We start from the raw sequence: 18,396 nt of genomic DNA, 5'->3' as shown, positions 1-18,396 counted from the left end.
GTTGCCTACTAAACTATACTTCATCTTGTATGTTCATTTTTACGCATCTACTTCACAGGCTTCTTCCTGTGTTAGGTTACTTCTCCATGTAATATTTGTATGCAGTACCTTGTCCCCTTCCAATGCCTGTCTTGTCATAGTTCATAACTGCTCACACAGAACTTTCTTCACTCTGGTCTCTCAGTTCTAAGGTTGATGTGGAGGGGGATATTACAGACTCCACTGAACATCCAGCCATGCCTCTGCAATTGACAGTTAGATCTGTACATTAGTTTTGCTTTTAACAAGGAAGTTTTTTTGGTAAGAAAATGTCCAGTTGTTTCAGGTTACATGACTAGAAGTACTCTATTCATCTGCAGTACAGTCAGCAGGTTTGAAGGAAGGTATCTGTCACCAGTGACTTGTGGATATAAGAGCTGCTGATGAGTTTGCCCATTTCCAGCATTTAATAATTTGGATTCCACAGTCTGTATTTGCTTGGTTTGACTTCTGGGCTCTGTGTGGTTGAAAGATACTAATAACACATAGTACAAGGACTGTACTAAGTGTATGTGGCTGGGAAAATTACTCCAAAGCCTAGAGTGGCTTTCTAATAAACCAGGAGCTGCACTCCACTTACAGTTTACTGTACCAGGCACTATGAGTTCATCATGCAGTGGAGTCAAGTCCCCGAGCCATACTGGAATACACTGTGTCACAGAATTAAATACATGTTTTCCCAAATACATGTTTTCTTTCAAACAAATTTGCTGGAGGTAGTCTGTAATAGCTGCCATTGTGTCCAAATCAGTCTTCACCCTCAGTCATGCCACAGAGACATAAATTTTTACTCAAAACAGTTTCTCTGCCTAGCTGAAAGCTGTGGTATTCTTCAGTTTTGAAAAGTTTAGTTTAGTGTTTGGAAATCCTGGGTGTTCTGATGATTTTTGATGGCTTGTGCCAATTGATGACTCTGGAAACCTTGAATTTGTTGTATTTGTTTGGAAGGTGCAGCTATTCTAACACTTCCTTGCTGTTTGACATTCTGGTTTTTTTTCCCCCTTCTGTATTAATCTATAAAAACCCACATAACTTTTCTTCAGCTTGCTTGCTGTTGTTCTGGAAGGGTTGGTCAGAAGTTATATGAACCAATATATAATCAGTTTTGTAAATCTGTCTTTCTTTCTTCAGTGCCTTACGGCGTGGGAGTCAATTATACCACTATTGCAAGACAAGCCAGAGACCAAATAAGAAGTACCTTCATGGACAGTCTAGCACTTCTATGCTCAGTACCACTAGTCATACCGGAGCTGTATGGAGGACACTTCTTGTTAAGTTAATTGAAATGACAGCTGCACTTAGTTTTTCAGAGTATCTGTTCCAGCCTGTTTGAATTTTTTTCCTCAATTTTTGTTTAAACTGGGATATGTTTCATCTTTTTGAGTTGTCTTGAATGGTTCCTTCTTTATCCTATGGAGTGATTGGGGTTCACGGTGAAAGTGCATGGGGATCTTGTTAAAATTTACCTCTCTAGTCTGGAAGGAACTGATGAGTGGAACACTAAAAAGATGAAAATAAAACTCTACTGCAAGGTGCCAAATGACATTTTTACTATTCTGTTTTGTTTGCTTTAAAAAAAAAAAAACAATAATAATTGCTTCTATGAAACAGTACTCCTAAACCAATCCTTACCCTTTTTTTTTTTTTTTGGTTTGTTTTGTTTTTTTTTGTTTTTTAAATGGACAAAGAAAGGCTGGGAAAGAATATTTTCTGTTTTGTTACCACCCGTGTGCTGCCTCTGGATGAAATGGTCTCTGTAGACTTTTCTGTCTGGGAGTTGGGCTGGTTCTAGACAGACCTTACCAACACTAGCTGCAGATAGCTGGTAATTCAAGCATGAACTGTGGTTTTTGTGAGTGTGGCATGCTATTGGTTCATACTGAATATCTTTGTTTACCTTGGTGATTATGAAGTAATGTCAGTTTACTGAAGTGTACTTGTGACTGACTTGGGGATCAAAACCAGCTTAGCAGCGGGAATGAGTTGGACTGCAGCCTTTCAAGGATTGTTTCTGGAATGGGGGAGGAAGTATGAGTCTAATTTTTCCACAGCTAGCTCTGGAAGTTGCAGGGTGATCTCTTACACCAAGCTTTATATGTGGGTTTTACTAGAGTCACTTTAGGCTTGGTCACCTAAGATGCCTGCTGTAATAAAAGTAGAACTCTGCTTTCTCTTCCCACACTCTTTGCAGCAGCCAAAAGGTGTCAAATGTTTCCTTCCACCAAGCTTCCGTGTGTGAAACTTGCCTTAAATGGGTTGCTGAGGGTAGATGGGTACCCTATTAGGTACACATCGTGTTCATACCTGTCTCTGCTGAACCACATGGCAAGTCTTTTAGTATTACTCTTGTTACAGATCAATTTTCTTTGTAGTTTATGTTGGCCTTTAGAATTGCAGTTGCCTCTGCAAGTCCCTTTTTTTTGTACTTGCTCTTGCAGTCCAACCTCAAGTAAATGCCTACTTGGTGTTAATGGCCTTAGGAATGCTGATGTGATTTAAACATCCTAGTGAAGGGGGTTGGGGCTCATATGAGTGTAATACTGGGATTTAGGGCAATAAATAACTCTCTGCTTACTGCTAAATTTGAGTGATTACTTGTTCTCTGGCAACATTCTGGCACTGCAAAGAATGTAAGCAGTGATTGATTTTGTGCAACTTCTCTGTTCTCCTCTAACAACCTACCAGGTACTACCACTGATTTGGAATTTATTCCTTCATAAACACGAATTGAACATGCAGCCACCCTTCTCAGCCTGGTGGCTTTATGGAACTCTCAAGATGAGTTATTGCAGCACTGTGGTAGCTGTCAGGCTAATGAGATGGTGTTCTCTGCATGAAAAAGTAAAATATAAGACATTTTAAGAAATTACTCTTTTTGGCTCAGCCTTCAGTGACAACTTTGTGGTACTAAAACTGTTCCTTGTTTTAAGGTCAGCATGTCAATATGTACTTTTTGGTGTAAATGAGAACTCTGTTTTAAATTACTGTTAGGCTCAGAATCACTGACTCCTCTTGTTCAGGGGAAGTACTTAAGGGGATCACCTTGAAGCAATCCAGATAAGCACTTGCGTACTATCTAACACTCTGTCCTTCAGGGTTACAGTCTTCCCTATTTTCCACAAAGAAAGATCAACATGCTTTTTGAATTAGTTCATGTGGAGTAAATGGAATTTTGTAGCTGACTCTAAAACATCACTGGGACTCAAGCAAAATATATTTTTAACTAATATTTAGTCAGTCTTCCTACCATTTTATTAAAATAAAGAGCACAAGATGATTAGAAGGAATGGTGGTTTTCTTCCTACAGGTGGTTTCATCTGATGCCTTACAATACTAAGGGACTCTTCCTGCTTTGCTTTATGTCAAGCTGAAGCAGGTGTTGCTTCTGGGGAATTCAGCAATTAATAATCACAGCTGTTCATGAGAAGCATAATGGAAGTGGAGCATACTAAGTGAAGTTCAAGTCAGCATGTAACTGTTGAGGCTGGAGCTGCTGAAGATTGGGATATCTTGTGTGATCTGGGCCAAAACATCTTAAGCTCTTACAAGGGAAGTAAAACTTGGCATTCAAAGGAGAAGTCCTCTGCAAGAATTGCTGTAGTTGTAATAAGGGTATGCATAGGTGGGTCTCAATTCCTGCAGGCTGTGTAGTGGTCTGTTCTTATGAAGAGCTGCTGTAAATCATGGGATGACTGAGGGAGAGGCTGTGGGTGAAGTGTGGGGAGGATCCTGACCATGATGTTTGGGGCAGCTATGCCAGTGAGGAAAACTACAGAAGTTGCAGGAAATTCTGATAAGATGTGCAGAGTGACAGTTGTATCACATAACTGCTGTTAGAGGGAGGTTGAATCCTGAACTGAAACTCTTAACATGTTATACTGTAATCCTTATAGAATAAAAGTCTTTACTTTGGATGGTCCACTTCCGTGAGAGAAATAGAAAATGTTGGTAAAGGGAAGCAGGAATAGTGCAGTAGCTTCATCTTTTTTGTGACTTTTTGAGTGTTAAGTCCCTTAAAATGCATCTTGCACATGCAGCAAAATGACACCAAAAGTAGTTGGCACCCTTTTTATGAACCTATTTAACATGTGGTTCTTTCATCAGTCCTTAAATTAGCCCAGTTTTCCTCATAATCCATAGCCAGAGCACGACTCTCTCAGTGGATACATAATTCACTGCTGCCCAGTTACTTCTGTATAGTTTCTTTGGCGTTTGTTTCTTCTCTTAAGTGGCACCAGCGCAATAAAGCAAGCACTGAGATCTTTTTTTCTGTGCTCAGTAATGGACTGTGCATTGTTCATGTATACCTTTATCAGGTTCTAAATCTTGCAATAATCATAGATGTTAAAACATCATGGCTTTTTCAGGTATACATTGAAAAATTAAAAGGTAATATGTTTAGCTCTAAGGGCAAACAGTTTTGGTGTGAGTTGTATTAAAGAATGAAGTATGATTCTTCACTGAAATCTGCTTGGATTTTTGCTGCACTAAAACTGTGCTAAGGATAAAGTAGTGAAATAATTGATAGAAGCAAAGCATGAATGGCAGAGTTCTGTGGAGGTACTGTGCAGCGGCTGTGAAGCAGTGGCTCTGCATAGTCTGTTCATGACACATACTGCTTCAGGTGTCAGTCCTCCAGATGCAAGGGTACAAAAGAATTCTTTCCCACATCAGCAGAGACTATTCATTATTTTAACAGGAGCCATGCTTTTGTTAAAACTTCCACAATTTAACTGGATATTGTTATGGTTATTGTTGCAGACTGTTGAAAATCCTTGTCCTGATAACCACTTAACAAAACTGTATAGACTAAATTAATTCATTAGATGTTCTGTCATCTTAAATTCTGAAGGTAGAACATTCTTTCCTTGGGTATATTAACTTTTGCTTCAACAATACATAGGGAAAATTAGGACTTTTTTCCTAAAGACAGGTAAGTTGCTACTACTTGGATTTTTTTTTTCCTCATGTGAAGTAAAACTGGGGATCAGAGGAATAAACTTGCCTTCTGGCAGACTGAATGTGGCATTTAAAACTTTTTGGGAGTGCTGTTGAACCAATTTACAAACTAAAATGGCAGTGCTTAATTCACTTGAAAGTCTTGCTGAAGTATCTGACTTGCAGTAGTACTTAGTAATGAACTGGACAAGTTTTAAGGTTGCGTGCCTAAAGCACAGTAAATTTGCAGAAAATAATTAACTTTCCAAAGAGGTGTAAGCAGATCACTTATTTAAATGGCATGCTAAAACACTAAAGGCTAGTCACTGTCCTAGACTACTTTGAAGGTCTTGGTATTCTATGCTTTGAGGCTAAACCATTTCCTTTGCTCTGGTGCTGGATTTGTATCCATACCTTCAGATAAAGCTTCAGTGTTGTGGCCAGTGCAGCATTCCCACTGCACAAGGAGACAGGTTAGTGAGGGCCAGTCTTAAAATAAGAGCATAAGAGCCGAAGGGCTTTTGTCTACAGTACACAGAAACAAAGAAGCACCATTGTTCTTGCTTCTCTGTGCCTACATCCCTCTGTTGCTTCCTAAGGTCTGGAGAGTTGGGCCATGCAAGTGAAGGCAGTCTGGCTGTGAGCTTCATACACTGTGTTGAAGGTGTCAGTGATGGGGACCAAAACAGTGCTGGTTCCTTGTCCAGACTCTTCTGCTTTCACTCTATAAGCCCACTCACTAGAACTAGAGTCAGTGTTCATACCATTGAAATACAAAATGAAAACTGTGAAATTACTTGTCTCTGTGTGAATTAGCTAGTAAACATTGTAAAATGGGAAGGAGGCTTTTGTTTCCTGTACATGGTCAAATCTGGCAACTATGCTCTTGTTCAGACTCACAGGCTAGGAAATATTGTCTTGCCTTCTGGTGCTGGCATGTTTCTATACCCTTTCATATATCTCTTTAAATATACTTTGTGCATTGTTTACTATGGAGTTAGTATTGATGGAGAAAAATGCTTTGAGGTAAAACTGTTTGTAATTCTCTATTAGTGTGTACATTTTTTAAATGCACCATTTGTTTACCTCAATTAATTTAATGGAATGGACCAATAAATGTATTAAAAGATGACTCCTTTACTTAGAATAAAGTTTTGGTTTTTTGCAGTCTTCACTGGTGAAATTATATGTGTGCTTATTTTGCTAAGCAACTCACTATCTTACTGCAGAAATACCCTTCCCCTAAAAATCTTCCACAGTTGATCTAACTAGAAATCATCTGACCTGTTGCTGCACTCCTTCTGGTACTGAAAGTGAAGGAGCTGAAGAGAGATTGGGTGGTGGGGAGAGGGGAGACAACAGGGTGACAGCAACTTCCTCAGAGCAAGGGATTGTGTAATGATGAACCAACTTCTCCTTGCTATACCTCTGGCTAGAACTGAAGCTGCCTGATTTGCCTCCAGATTATTTCAGTTATTTAAAGGGCTTTTAACTTCCATTTACTTAGTCCAGGACCTTGGAAGCTGCTTAATCCTTCTTAGTTCAATTAGCATGTAAGCAGACACATTCTTGTGAGACATGCCAGACTTTTGACATGCTTAGATTTATGTGACATCATCTCATTGATGTATTGTATGAGGTTCCTTTCCAACCCAGATTAAAGGTGAGGTAACATGGTGACCATTACATGGTATCAGTCTCCCTACACCTGCATAAATCCTGTAGGAGCTGTGTGCTGCGCTTACCTGTTCTTAGCCTGTTACAAGAGTAGCACATCGTGGTAGTATGAGCTGAAACACCAGGCATTAGCTCTTGTGTCTTAGTCCTTGCATGAGCTCTATCCAACTGAAGCACTATCCAGGGACAGTGGGGCGATCTCCCAGAAATCAGGGTCGTGAACATCTATTCAGGGGTGTTTTATTGTAGGGATTACTAAAATTCTGTTAATCTTACATATTTTTATGGTGGCATTTCTCTATTTAATGGTCTTGTATGTAACATTAATTGGCTGGGCTGTTAACATCTGTAGGAGGTGGAGAGCCAGTGTGTCCTGCTGGTAGCTCTGTGCACATGGCATGTGGCTTGCAGTCCCATCTAATCAACCAAAGACAGAACTGCCATGAGATTTCTGAATGAACAGACGAGGAGGAACTAATGGAAAACCAGTCATCTGCTTTCCGCTTCTACTCTGAGTGATGTGTATAGAAATGCCTTTTTTGTTTCTAGCCTATATTCTTGTCCCTCTTTGGTATTGTTAACCAGCCTAGCAAAAAGCAGAATGCTCTGAGGACTGCTGGTGTGCAATAGCCAATGCACATACTCTGCAAGATGGGGTGCATGCTGCAGAAATAAGGCAAACATATCTTGCTAGGTGAGCTTAGTGGTTGAGAGGTTGTGACATGCTGTGAAGTGGAAGTACAAATGCTGTGTATCCTGTTGTATTGGTAACTGTAGGGACTAATGGTAACAACCAGATAATGCCTCCATTACTCAGTCAGAATCTCAAGGGAGCCAGTGGTTGACCGTTGTTTGATGGCCACAAAGCTGTAAAGAACAATAAAAAATGCAGATAAAAAGAATTAGCAAACCACCTTTTCAAACTGCAACTTGCTCTTTCCGCATCTATGTCTTAGACTTTGCTGGGGTGTCTGGAGCTGGCTGAGTGCTAATGGGATTCCTCTCAATGATCTGCCAGCCTCTCTTGTGTACAAGCAATAACATTGGCACCATTTGTCATCCTTCGTTTTAATAACCCATGTTTGTACTGATAACTACTTCTGTTTGGTATCTGTATTGAAAAGCATTTGAGTTGCTGGCAGTGACTCCTCTTAAAGAGAGGGTTGCACATCAAAAACAAGTCTTTTGTGTCTGGAAGATCTGAGGAGGAAAGCAGAGCCAGGGGAATGATTAATATGAAGTAGCCTTCCCCACACTAGTAGTCATGAAGACACTGGTTGTCAAATGCATTCACAAGCCCAGAAAGCCTTTGGAACTCTGGATAAAACAGAGGAGTTGATAGAGGAGCTTTCCATAGTGTTGCTTTTTCTTCATCTCTTAGTGGTGCTGCTGAAGTCAGTATACATAGTTCTTTTTGACTTTGTACTACTATATTTTATTTAAACTACAGCAGAGCGAGGCAAGAATTTTGCCTGGAATCAAGCATTAGCCTATCCGTTAGCCTAGTATGTCTGTTATATATGAATAAAAATATTGTTGTTACATGGATTAAAAACGGACATTTTCACAGCTCACTTCACACAGAAAAAATCATGCTGTTTCTCATAATGCAACATGCTAGAGTCTTGGGGAGGCCCTAAGGGACAAAGTGAGATTTGGAGGGAGAGCTTTCAAAAAATCTGTAAAAGTAGATGGAGGGGTTGTTTTAGCTTTCTCTCTTAAAATTAAGCTGGTTTTATGCTTAAAAGTTGTTCCTTAAATTATACCTCTCAGTCACTCCATGGTGGTACAGTTGGGCAAATTCAGTGGACCAGAAAAGTAACTTTATCCTTCACTTGGTAATGGTTTCACTTTGAAACATTTGAGGGAGACTCATATTATTCTTTTTCGTCACAATGGGTAAGTAACATAGAATGGATTTCTTAAAAAACGCTTTACTTTATGTAGGATTATTCCTTCTTTCTCATTACTGGTATTTTCACTGTATCAAACACTTACATTTGTGTGAATGCTTTGTTCCCTGGGACTATTAGCTGTTAAACTGCCAAATACTCTTCCTACAGCAATTCATGTTATATTGAACAAAAATAAAATTTAAAAAAATTGCTAGACATTGTAACTTTCATTCTTTGAATCTCCTTTGTATTTGTCAACTCATTTCTGCAAGTTCCTTTGGTTTTCGCATTTTTATTGTTTAAAATTCTGTTGTTGGGAGGGTGTTGTTTTCTTTGTAAAATTCTTTCCTATCTGTATTATATGCCTTATACCGAGAATCAGGAAGAACAGAGAAAATACATGTCCTTTTGAACAAAATCTTGCCTATATCTTACCTTAAAGGGAGGAGACTCAGGCAGCCAACTAGAAAAGACAAAATGAAGCAGAAGCCGCTGTACCAGTCCAGTGTGTTTTGATAGATCTTGTTGTAGACTGTAGATGTCACTACTCCCGTGGTGACTAAAGACAGCTGCAGCAGGACAAACACCTTACCTGTAAGACAAGAACATAGTTTGTTACTGGAGATTAACAAACCAGCCGTGGTGCCTCCCTGACAAATCCAGGATCACAATTATGTAGGTAGGTATTGCTCCAATAACACCAGATGGCATAAGCTTGCATCTGCTTCTGTTTTTGACCACAATTAAATTATTTTTCCTTTTAGGCATCAAACAAAAGACTCAACTGGAAAACTGTATGCCTAAACAGTCTTCATATAAAGGTAGCTGCTTGTAAAAGCAGCACTAAACTAGTTAATAAGTGCTTCTTTTCCTAGTGGTAGAAAAATAGTCTAGAGCTGACATCTTCAGGACAGGAGAAATTTTAGTCAGGGTCTGCTTCTGGCCTAGGCCAGGAAAATGGTTCACAGGGCTGAAATTACAAAAATGCCCGAAATGGAGATGTGTGTGTGAAATATCATGTGGAAGAAAGGCAGAAACTGAATTCTAGTTGAATCCAATTTTATTGAAGGGTTTCTGTCATGTTAAATGGGTGAAAAGAAGTTACCAGCCCTGCTGGGACTTGCAGACTTGGGGACAAGTGTGCTGAGCTTGCTGTCCTGGTAGCTTTCTGCAGCCACTCATCACCAGCATCCACCAGCTAAGGAGATGACACTGCAACCAGAAGGCAAGTGCTGCTCTGCTGCAGGGTGCTACTCAAGGTCTGGATGGCGCCATTGTCATATGCAAGCTGTATGGCTCGAGGTGGAGGTTAAAAAGGTCTGATTCATTTGATTGATTTGGGGTGTCAGCTCTGCTGTTTGTGGCAGGTAGATGATTTTGCTACGCTGTATGTTGAGGGAGCACAGGCAGTAGGAACGAACTGGTGACAGAGCAGTGTCATGTTCACTTGGCAGAAAGGAAAAGGATGTGAAGGATGCAGAGGAAACATGTTTGGAGGAGGTATGAGCAGCTGTGGGCCTGTGGTGCTGTTTTGAATGAATGGTCAATCCTGTATCTTGTGTCTAAATCTAGATCATTCGGGTAAAGATGGTAGGCCTCACTATGTAGGCTGCTGTAAAATACATTTCACTGATTTTTAATTCCTATTTTAGTGGAAAAGAATTCTAGCTGCTGTTCCAAGAAGGGTCAATTTTTATGCAAAAGTTATTCTTTGTAGTTAAATCAGGCCTGAGAGGAACAAACTGCCAAACACCTAAAGAAATGTTTAGAGAGCATAACTGGAAAAAAAAAAAGAATAAATAATCCATCCTTCCCAAAACTGGAAGTAAGCGAAGCCAGATATAAATTATATGAATACCACAGTGCTTCAACTCAATGTCCTGCTTTTCTTGGTTCTCCCTGCAGTACTGTGCTTTTGAGCAGCACCTCAGCTATTTTCCCCACTTTTGAACTATGCATTGATTGTAATCTTTTGAAGTATGTGCTGAAAATTCTGTGGATAAATGATGATGCAACCAAGGACAAGAAGATTGGATATGAGAATCTTGTCCAGCAAGTTTCTCTGCTTCTCCCTTCCTGTTTGTGGTATAGTCTGTGCTGGTATCATTACAGAAAGCACAGACTGCAGCAGTGACTTATCTTTCTCTAAGTACTCTAGGCTGAATAAAGGGTTTTCAGGGGGTTTTGTTTGGTAAGGTAACCAAAATACTCACCATAGGATGATCCTTCAACATGCTTGGACAACATGGACCTGATGGTTGGTAAGGGGATGAGGGCAAACAGCATCACTGCCCGTGCTGTAATGCAATGAATTTTGAGTTATTACCAGTATCTGCTCTTTCTGACCCAACAAACCACCGCTTTTGAAGATTACATGCCTTTGGCTTGGGCAGGCACCTTGCTTCACCTTTTCTCATTGCTTGAGTGTGAAGAAGAGGTGTGTTCTCACTTAATCCAAGGCAGAAAAGCCACTTATTGGTCCCATTAGCAGAGGTTCTTTGCCCAAACTAGACCCAAATGGTCTCTTGTTCTTAGCCAGACATCCCAGTGTAGATGGGATTCCCACTCTCCTTTGAGATAGTGAGGATGATGACATAAGTTTTATCATGCAGAGAGAGCTCCCTGTGCTACACAGCCTTGGTGGAAACAGTACCTTTGTAACACTACATCTGTCTTGTATCTTGGTGCTTCTGGCTTGCAGTATTCTAGCCTGTCTCAACTGTGAAAATTTACAGGGAGCTGGAATTACCTTCCTGTCAGCAGAACCAGCCTCAGTGAAGACTTGGTCCATGTCTAGTGTACCAAGGTGTTTCTGCAATGCAGGGAGTAAGCATCCTACACACTGCATAGCAGCATGTCTTCAGGATGAAGATGGGCTGAATTAGTAAGCAAGCTTTTTTTTTTTACTTAATATTTTATCTTTTATTCCCCAGTTTGATTGGCTAAACAAACAAAATATCTTAAAATTTTCACTCAGTGTTTGGCTTAGTACACAAATACAATATTCTGTTGTCTTCCCCTTTAGAACAACTTTGATTAATTTTCAATTTCCCATTCCCTGTAGGTATCCTAAGAAAAATCACTTCAGGACATTTATCTACAGTGTCCTCACTTTCAGAAGCAAAACCTTAAAGCTATGCAATAGATGATACTCTGCCACAATAAATGCAATTCTTGGATTTTGTTTTTTGTCATAGGTTACCTCCCAAAAGTAACCTATGCCTTTCCTTTATTATGGGATATTGCCCCATCTATTGTTATCTGTCCCTTAGTAATTTAAGTACAGTGTGGGATTTGTAAACTACATTATTATGATACTTTACAGGTCCAGTGTTTCCTTAAGTTTCCCATCAGGTGTAAGTGCCTTCATATGACAAAAATAAATCACATCTTTAAGATGTTCATGTAATAGGAAGCCATTTTGCTTCTGTTGTAGCCTTAAGCCTTATCTCAGAGGAAGCAAGTACTTTCTATTGCTGCAGTGATGTGGTCCTGCTAGTACAGGGAGTCAGCAACAATTCCCAGTCCCTTAGAATGTCAACATTGTTCTGCTCAGATCTGGTCTGTGACCTACTGAAGAATTACAAGTCAATGTGCCTTAAATTAATCCTTGGCAGGAGTGTATGCCTCCTTGGGATATTGTAGATTGCTCAGTCTTAACGGTACTAAGGGAGAGGAGGGGAAGGAGGAATAATAAGAATGCTTTCTTGCAAATTGCCATATGATGATCTGCCTAACTCCCTGTTTGCAAACTTCTCATGAAGCAAATTAGAAAGGTCTTCCAGTGATGGTGAAGCAGCCCTTTCTCAGTGTCTATTTGCTCATGTGAGTGGCTATTCGACTCACCAATGTAGAACAGGAATGTCCACTGCACGAAGGCCATGATGAGGATGCCAGCGCTGAACGATGCTACTCCTATCATGATCATGGTAATATCTCTCAGGTACCTGGAGAACACAAGTACCCCTAGGAAACTGGTAATGAAGATCACGTAGCCAGCAGCATTGCTGTGGCCAATCTCCACAGCGTTCCAACTTAAAGGTTCCCTGAGCAAGAATAGTGGGAGTATGTTCATTGCACCAACCACAGCAAGGTCGTAGAGGATTGCTGCCACAAACAGCAGGATGATGATGACTTTCAAGGGTGATACAGGAGTGGAGATGCTGCCATGTGAAGGTTGGGAACTCCCTGGTACTGCTGCTTCTGGTAGCTGACCACCAACCTCCTCTGCACTCTTGGCTTTGGCTGGGCAGGAAGCTGCTGGCTTGGGGACTGTGAGGACAAAAATGCTGTAGAGGAGACAGAAGGCATAGCAAGCAATGCTGCAGCACACCAGCACAGTGCCTTCTTGATAGCGGTCACTGAAGCCAACAAAGAGGTAGCCAGATGCCATGCTTCCCAGGAAGCCAGCAAGGCCATACACCAGTTCAATAATGATGAGCCGCAGAGATCTCTTACTTTCCGAGGACCCCAGGGATCCCAGAGCCATGATGCCTGCCCAAAGTGTGGTGAAGCCTCCTGTCAGCCCATTGAAGGCAGCAGCCCCGTACATCACCTCCACTGGCCAGCCGAGCAGAATCAGGAGAAGCAGGAGAGTTTTGGAACCCAAATAACCAAGAAGAGGGAAGCAGATGGGGATCTTCCGATGTATCCTGTCCCCCAGCTTGGACAAGCCATAGGCTGACACCAGCGGGCTCAGGCCCAGAACTAGGTTGTAGATGATATAAAAATTAGATATAGCCTTCTGCTGAGCATCTTCCAGGACATGGGAAGGAGCAGTGCTGTTGGTCTGGTTGTAGTAGTTCTTCACTACCAGAAGCAGTGCTGTGTCATAGAAGGCACTGGCCACTTGGGAACCCGCGACCACTGGCTCAATCCATGTCCTCATTGCCATTATTCCCACCATGCTGCTAGCCACCTCCTCTTCTTGGAGAGAGCTGCTTTCAACAGCACATGAGGAAACAGCACATGAGGAAACGGCTCCTCAGAAGCTCTGCTCTGGAGACATGGTTGGAAATAAGCAGCGAAAGGAAAAGCAGAAGGTCTGCCGGGCTGTACAGGACCGGAGAGTTGTGCAAGAGATGCTCTGGCCGGCAGGATGCTCGCAGCTCACCTTGCTGTGTACACACACCTGCACATCCCCACGCTGCTCTGAGCTCTGGCTCACACATGGGTGGCTTTTGTACAGCCAGAGAACGCCCTGCAGTTGTCGACTGCTGCTGCTCCTCTTCCTGGTGTAGTTTCAACAGAGGTCAGATGACCTGGGGAATTACTCTCTCACAGAGCAGGAAGTGAAAATGCCCCTATCAAGTAATTGCTGTAATTTGGGGCGGTGTTTTGTTCTTTATTTGTTGACTTTTTGGGTGTTTTTTTTTTTCTCTCTCTTTGGTAACCTTCATGTATCAGAGAGCTCTCAGAGTAGTTGTGGGGGCAGGGAATGGCTATGCGCCTTTTTATCAAGTAATTTGTGAATTCCCCTTTACTGCCAGCTCATTTTTCTTTTTTTTTCTACACAAATATGTCATTGTCTTTTTTGCTTTTACCTACTTCTGTCTTCCCTGTCACTGCATCATGCCCCTTATGTCATTCTTGTTTCAATAATGCAATCAGGAAATTGCACCAAAAATAAATTAAATGGGAAAAGGTCTGTTTTTGGTAACCTGTCTCCTGTGGCTGTCACTCTGCTTGCTGCATCCTTTGGCTTTACAATGTGGGAATTTGCAAAGAAGGGAAGTCCCAATTTATCCAAAGGCATTGGTGACCGCTGTGTCCCTGTCATCAGCCAGCTCAGCTGCATGCTGAGGTGGGTGAGAGTCCAGCTCTGGAGAAGTTTTCCAGCCCTAGCTCCTCAGGGAGATGGCTGTGCATCTCTGCAGGTGCTTATTTCCACAGACTCTAAAGCCTTGCAGCTTGAAGTCAGCTTCCAATTTTCCTGCTGCCTGAGGGACAGGTAAAGTGACCCACTCAAGCAGGGCCCCAGGGGCATGGCAGTGCTGCTAGCCAGTGGCACAAGAAGCTCTTGGACCAGGATATTGTGCAAGCAGGCTGCCAGCTCCAAGGACAATGCTTGCAGTCACAGTAGCAGGAAGCACTTGGAGAATATTTGGCAGTCTCAAAAATGATAGTGATCTCATTCTGAACTGGTTTAATGAATCATAACAGGCAGAATAACAATCTGTTCTAGGAAGATTTATGGTCATTACTTTAAAAAAATAAATTAATGATGAATTGGAAAAAACAAAGTTAAAACCTCTATCTCTTGGAGTCTTTGTTGACTCAGGTGACATTTACTCAATGCCACGGCTCAAGAGTTTCTTTTTTTCATTCTGTTTGTTTGTGGAAGAATTTTTGTCTTATATTTTGCTTATGGGACGAAAGATACAGGATCTAAAAGGGAAATTGAACTGTTCAGGGAAACTGAGTGGGGAAGTGTCTGCTAGAATGATTTGCTCTAGAAAATTCCACCTTCATCAGAGAATTTTGGTTTTTGTTAGACCAAAAGACTCAGCCAGCTCTAAATTATGTGTGTTGTTCCAACAGTTGCCTTTTTTCTTTTCCCCAGATCAGCTGCAAAAGGTGTTTAGTTTCTTCAGCTTTTATTGAGAAGTGGGCCAGGTTGTTACAGCAAACCCTGAAGTATTTCCAGAGGATGGAAATTCCAGACAGCCCTACTAAAAACCCCAAAGGATCAGCCTATGACCAGTTTGAGCAACAAATGCAACCAAAGTAATTGCCACATTTTATTTCACCCAGGGGGCATTGTGTCTCCCACCAGAATTACAGGGACAGATAAATTACTTGTCCCATTCAAGCTTCAGTTTGGGATATGGGATCTGGTGCAAAGGAATCAAATTGGAGTGCAGAGGTATGTTACAGTCACTGTGCTCAAGACACTGCAGATCTGCTGAACTCCTACGTGAGGAATATTTTTCCTCCACCCCTTGTTGCATATACAGACTATTTGGCTTATTCAGCCAACACTGTTCAGGCCTAGATAGCTAATGAACTGTGCTGAATGTTACTAGAGATCTCATGAATTACATCTATATTTCCAGGATATTCTATGTGTTCATTCACATTAAATGTAGTTTTTAGTTTTTATCTCATGGAAGGATATATTTCCATGTTAGTAATTGCAAAACAGTAAATTCTAAAGTTAGAGTTTAGCTCAGACTCAAAAATTATTTACTACTGCAAAACAATTTTCACAAATCCCATATTCATTTGATGCCACAAAGTCATCAAAATTACTCTTTTCCAGTAATTGTTCAGAGGCCCCTGTTTTTATATTACTAATATTTATAGGGACATTTGCATCTGCTTTAAAGTATGTTCATGCAGCGTAAGTATAGTGGAGCCTTAAGAGAGTGGCCCTTGACATTTAAGAAAAATGTACCTACAGACTCAGAGACTATCTTAACAACAAAAATACAATGGTGTGTCCTGCTGGAGAAGGGGCACACTGTTTTAGGGCATTTCTCTCTAGTGTGGTCTTGTCTGGAGGCAGGGTCACCCTATGTCTCACCAGCTCTTCAACGTTTCTCAACATGGCCAAACCAGAGGTGTTGTATGTTTCTCTGTGGTGGTGTTTTACATTCCTATGGAGTATTGCTGTTTCTTTTTTCAAACCATTTATGGCAGTTCCATCACTTTTTCTTTCTGAACAGAGTTGCCATAAGGATTCCAGTATGCTGGGGGACCTGGGCTATGAAACTACCAGCATTCTGGAACTTGGTCTTCAGCATTCCTTGCCTGAAAAGTCCTTTTGACATGCAGGACTGCAATCCAATGTGGGCAAGTAAGCCCTCTTCATCTTTCTCCCCTAAGCTGCTAATGGGATCTGTGATTTATAATCCCTGTCTGGCAAAGCATTTTGCCTCCAAGATGGTAAATCAGCTCTAACTCCTCCTCCTCCTCCTCCTCCTCCTCCTACCTGATGTGTGCAGATCATCCTCTCCAATGTGGCTCTCTGTGGCAGCGGTAAAGTGGGGAAACGTGGCTAGGAGCTCTAAAGTGCCTGATCCTGGATCGAGCTGCAGCCCCATTACTGCCCCAGAGGGAGGGAGAGTTGGTTGAAAACACTGGGGAAGAGCATCTGTTTTAGTGATGGCTGTTTTTCCTTTGGAAAATACTTCATCATAAATGACCAAAGCATTCTGTGGTTTGGGAGACTAACTTCCTCGGTGGCTGTCATCTAATTCTGTATAGCCCCTGTCCTCACAAGGTGTGTGGTTCTGCTCACAGGGATGGGGGAGAGGGAGGGGGAGTGGGAATGTCCCCCTGTGTGGACAGTCAGGGGCACAGGGATGTGGCATTCTAGTCCAAGGCAGTTGTCTTGTTGGATCCAGAGCCACTGATGGTGGAAGCTAATGCCTGACCAATGTAAAAAAAACATCTAGCAGCCTTGTTTTGTGGCTCTGAGAAACAAAACCAAGGTTTGGGAACTCAGAGGGCTGGGGCCAGTGTCTGTGGTGTAGCACTGGTAAGTGCACCATTACTGTAACAAAATACAGGACTATGCCCTCAGAGGTGTACCTGGAGGTGCCCCAGACACCAAGACCTCTATTCCAGCAGTCTGGCAATTGGGAGTTGTAGCACCATCAGACATTGGGATGATCTATGGGCTCTCCTCTGCTTCTCCTGGGAGTAGAAGGCAGTGCAGGCTACAGGCAGTGGGAGCACACGGGCACCTTTTCCCCATGCCTTAAGGCTCACCCACTGCTCTACGTGCTCCAGGGTGGTGTGCAGGCTACAAAAATTCTGGAGAGGGGAGAGGGGAGAGGGGAGAGGGGAGAGGGGAGAAGAGAGGAGAGGAGAGGAGAGGAGAGGAGAGGAGAGGAGAGGAGAGGAGAGGAGAGGAGAGGAGAGGAGAGGAGAGGAGAGGAGAGGAGAGGAGAGGAGAGGAGAGGAGAGGAGAGGAGAGGAGAGGAGAGGAGAGGAGAGGAGAGGAGAGGAGAGGAGAGGAGAGGAGAGGAGAGGAGAGGAGAGGAGAGGAGAGGAGAGATGAAATGAACTGTCCTAATACTACAGTTTAAGCAATCCTATCTTGCATAGTAGTGGATAATCTGAAAAAATGAAATAGCTATATCAAAAACATGATTATTAAAAAATTTCACTGCTGAATGAACTACAGTCATGAATGTATAAAAACTTGGTTCAAACCCACTAACTTCTCTCCCCTTCCTAAGTTCTCTCCCAAGCTATTTTGAAATAATTTTGCTGGTCTACTTCATATTTTTGTTTTTTCTTTTGGTCTGGGAAACTTTTTGGCAATGGTGAATTAGTTCTAAAAAGCCTACAAAAACATTTAAATAATAATGTTTGCAAAACAAAACCACATTAAGGGTGAATAAAAGCTCTATAGAAATGTAAGTTTGACTTGGGATTTATAAGTTTAGAGAGGATCTGGGTGGGTGTCAGCATGAATTAGAGGAAGATAACACATGGAGCATACTGGAAGGAATAATATGGCAGAATAAAGGAGGAGAAAGAAATAGTAAATCAGCTATCTTAAGAAGTAAGGGGAAGAAAGGTGAGCAAAAAGAAAAGAGGAGTGCTGATTTTCCTAGACTGACAGGACCTTGGCTAAATAACTCAGCCGTAGCCAGGTACAGTTAGAGGAAATGTATATCTCTCCATAAGCCTGAGACTCTACAAGAAGTCAGAAGAGTAGCTGGCAGAGGACATCAGGATAGGGGACAGAAAAGCGATGAATCCACCCGGTTTTCCTGGCTGAGGGGTGGAGACCATCAATGCTATCATAAATACATAAAGATGCAGGCTCTGCATTTCTGCTTTGTGCAGGGCTTAGTGCTTTTTCTGGAGAGGAGGGAAGGCATATATTTCT

At 41.8% G+C, this 18,396-nt stretch overlaps 2 protein-coding genes across 2 annotated transcripts in view; one reads left to right on the top strand and one right to left on the bottom strand.

The window, feature by feature from the left end:
- SNX30 (sorting nexin family member 30) overlaps nt 1–2,415 on the top strand; it is a 45,273-nt gene extending 42,858 nt beyond the window's left edge. The window contains exon 9 of the mRNA XM_062512980.1: nt 1,171–2,415. Within this exon, the coding sequence (XP_062368964.1) occupies nt 1,171–1,230 (60 nt within the window). The 3' untranslated portion in view covers nt 1,231–2,415. The remainder of the gene's footprint in view (nt 1–1,170) is intronic.
- A 5,048-nt stretch (nt 2,416–7,463) lies between these two features.
- Nucleotides 7,464–13,470, bottom strand: SLC46A2 (solute carrier family 46 member 2). The gene is made up of 4 exons (XM_062513753.1): nt 12,396–13,470; nt 10,763–10,846; nt 8,985–9,141; nt 7,464–7,521 (listed from the first exon to the last, which is right to left on the bottom strand). Exons 1-4 carry the CDS (start codon nt 13,453–13,455, stop codon nt 7,464–7,466), a joined length of 1,359 nt encoding a protein of 452 aa, XP_062369737.1. The 5' UTR covers nt 13,456–13,470.
- Between the last annotated feature and the right edge of the window lie 4,926 nt (nt 13,471–18,396).

Source organism: Cinclus cinclus, chromosome Z (assembly GCF_963662255.1).
Source record: "Cinclus cinclus chromosome Z, bCinCin1.1, whole genome shotgun sequence".
Taxonomy (NCBI): Eukaryota; Metazoa; Chordata; class Aves; order Passeriformes; family Cinclidae; genus Cinclus; species Cinclus cinclus.
Note: the sequence above shows the minus strand (reverse complement) of the source record. Positions and strands in the feature narration are given on the sequence as shown.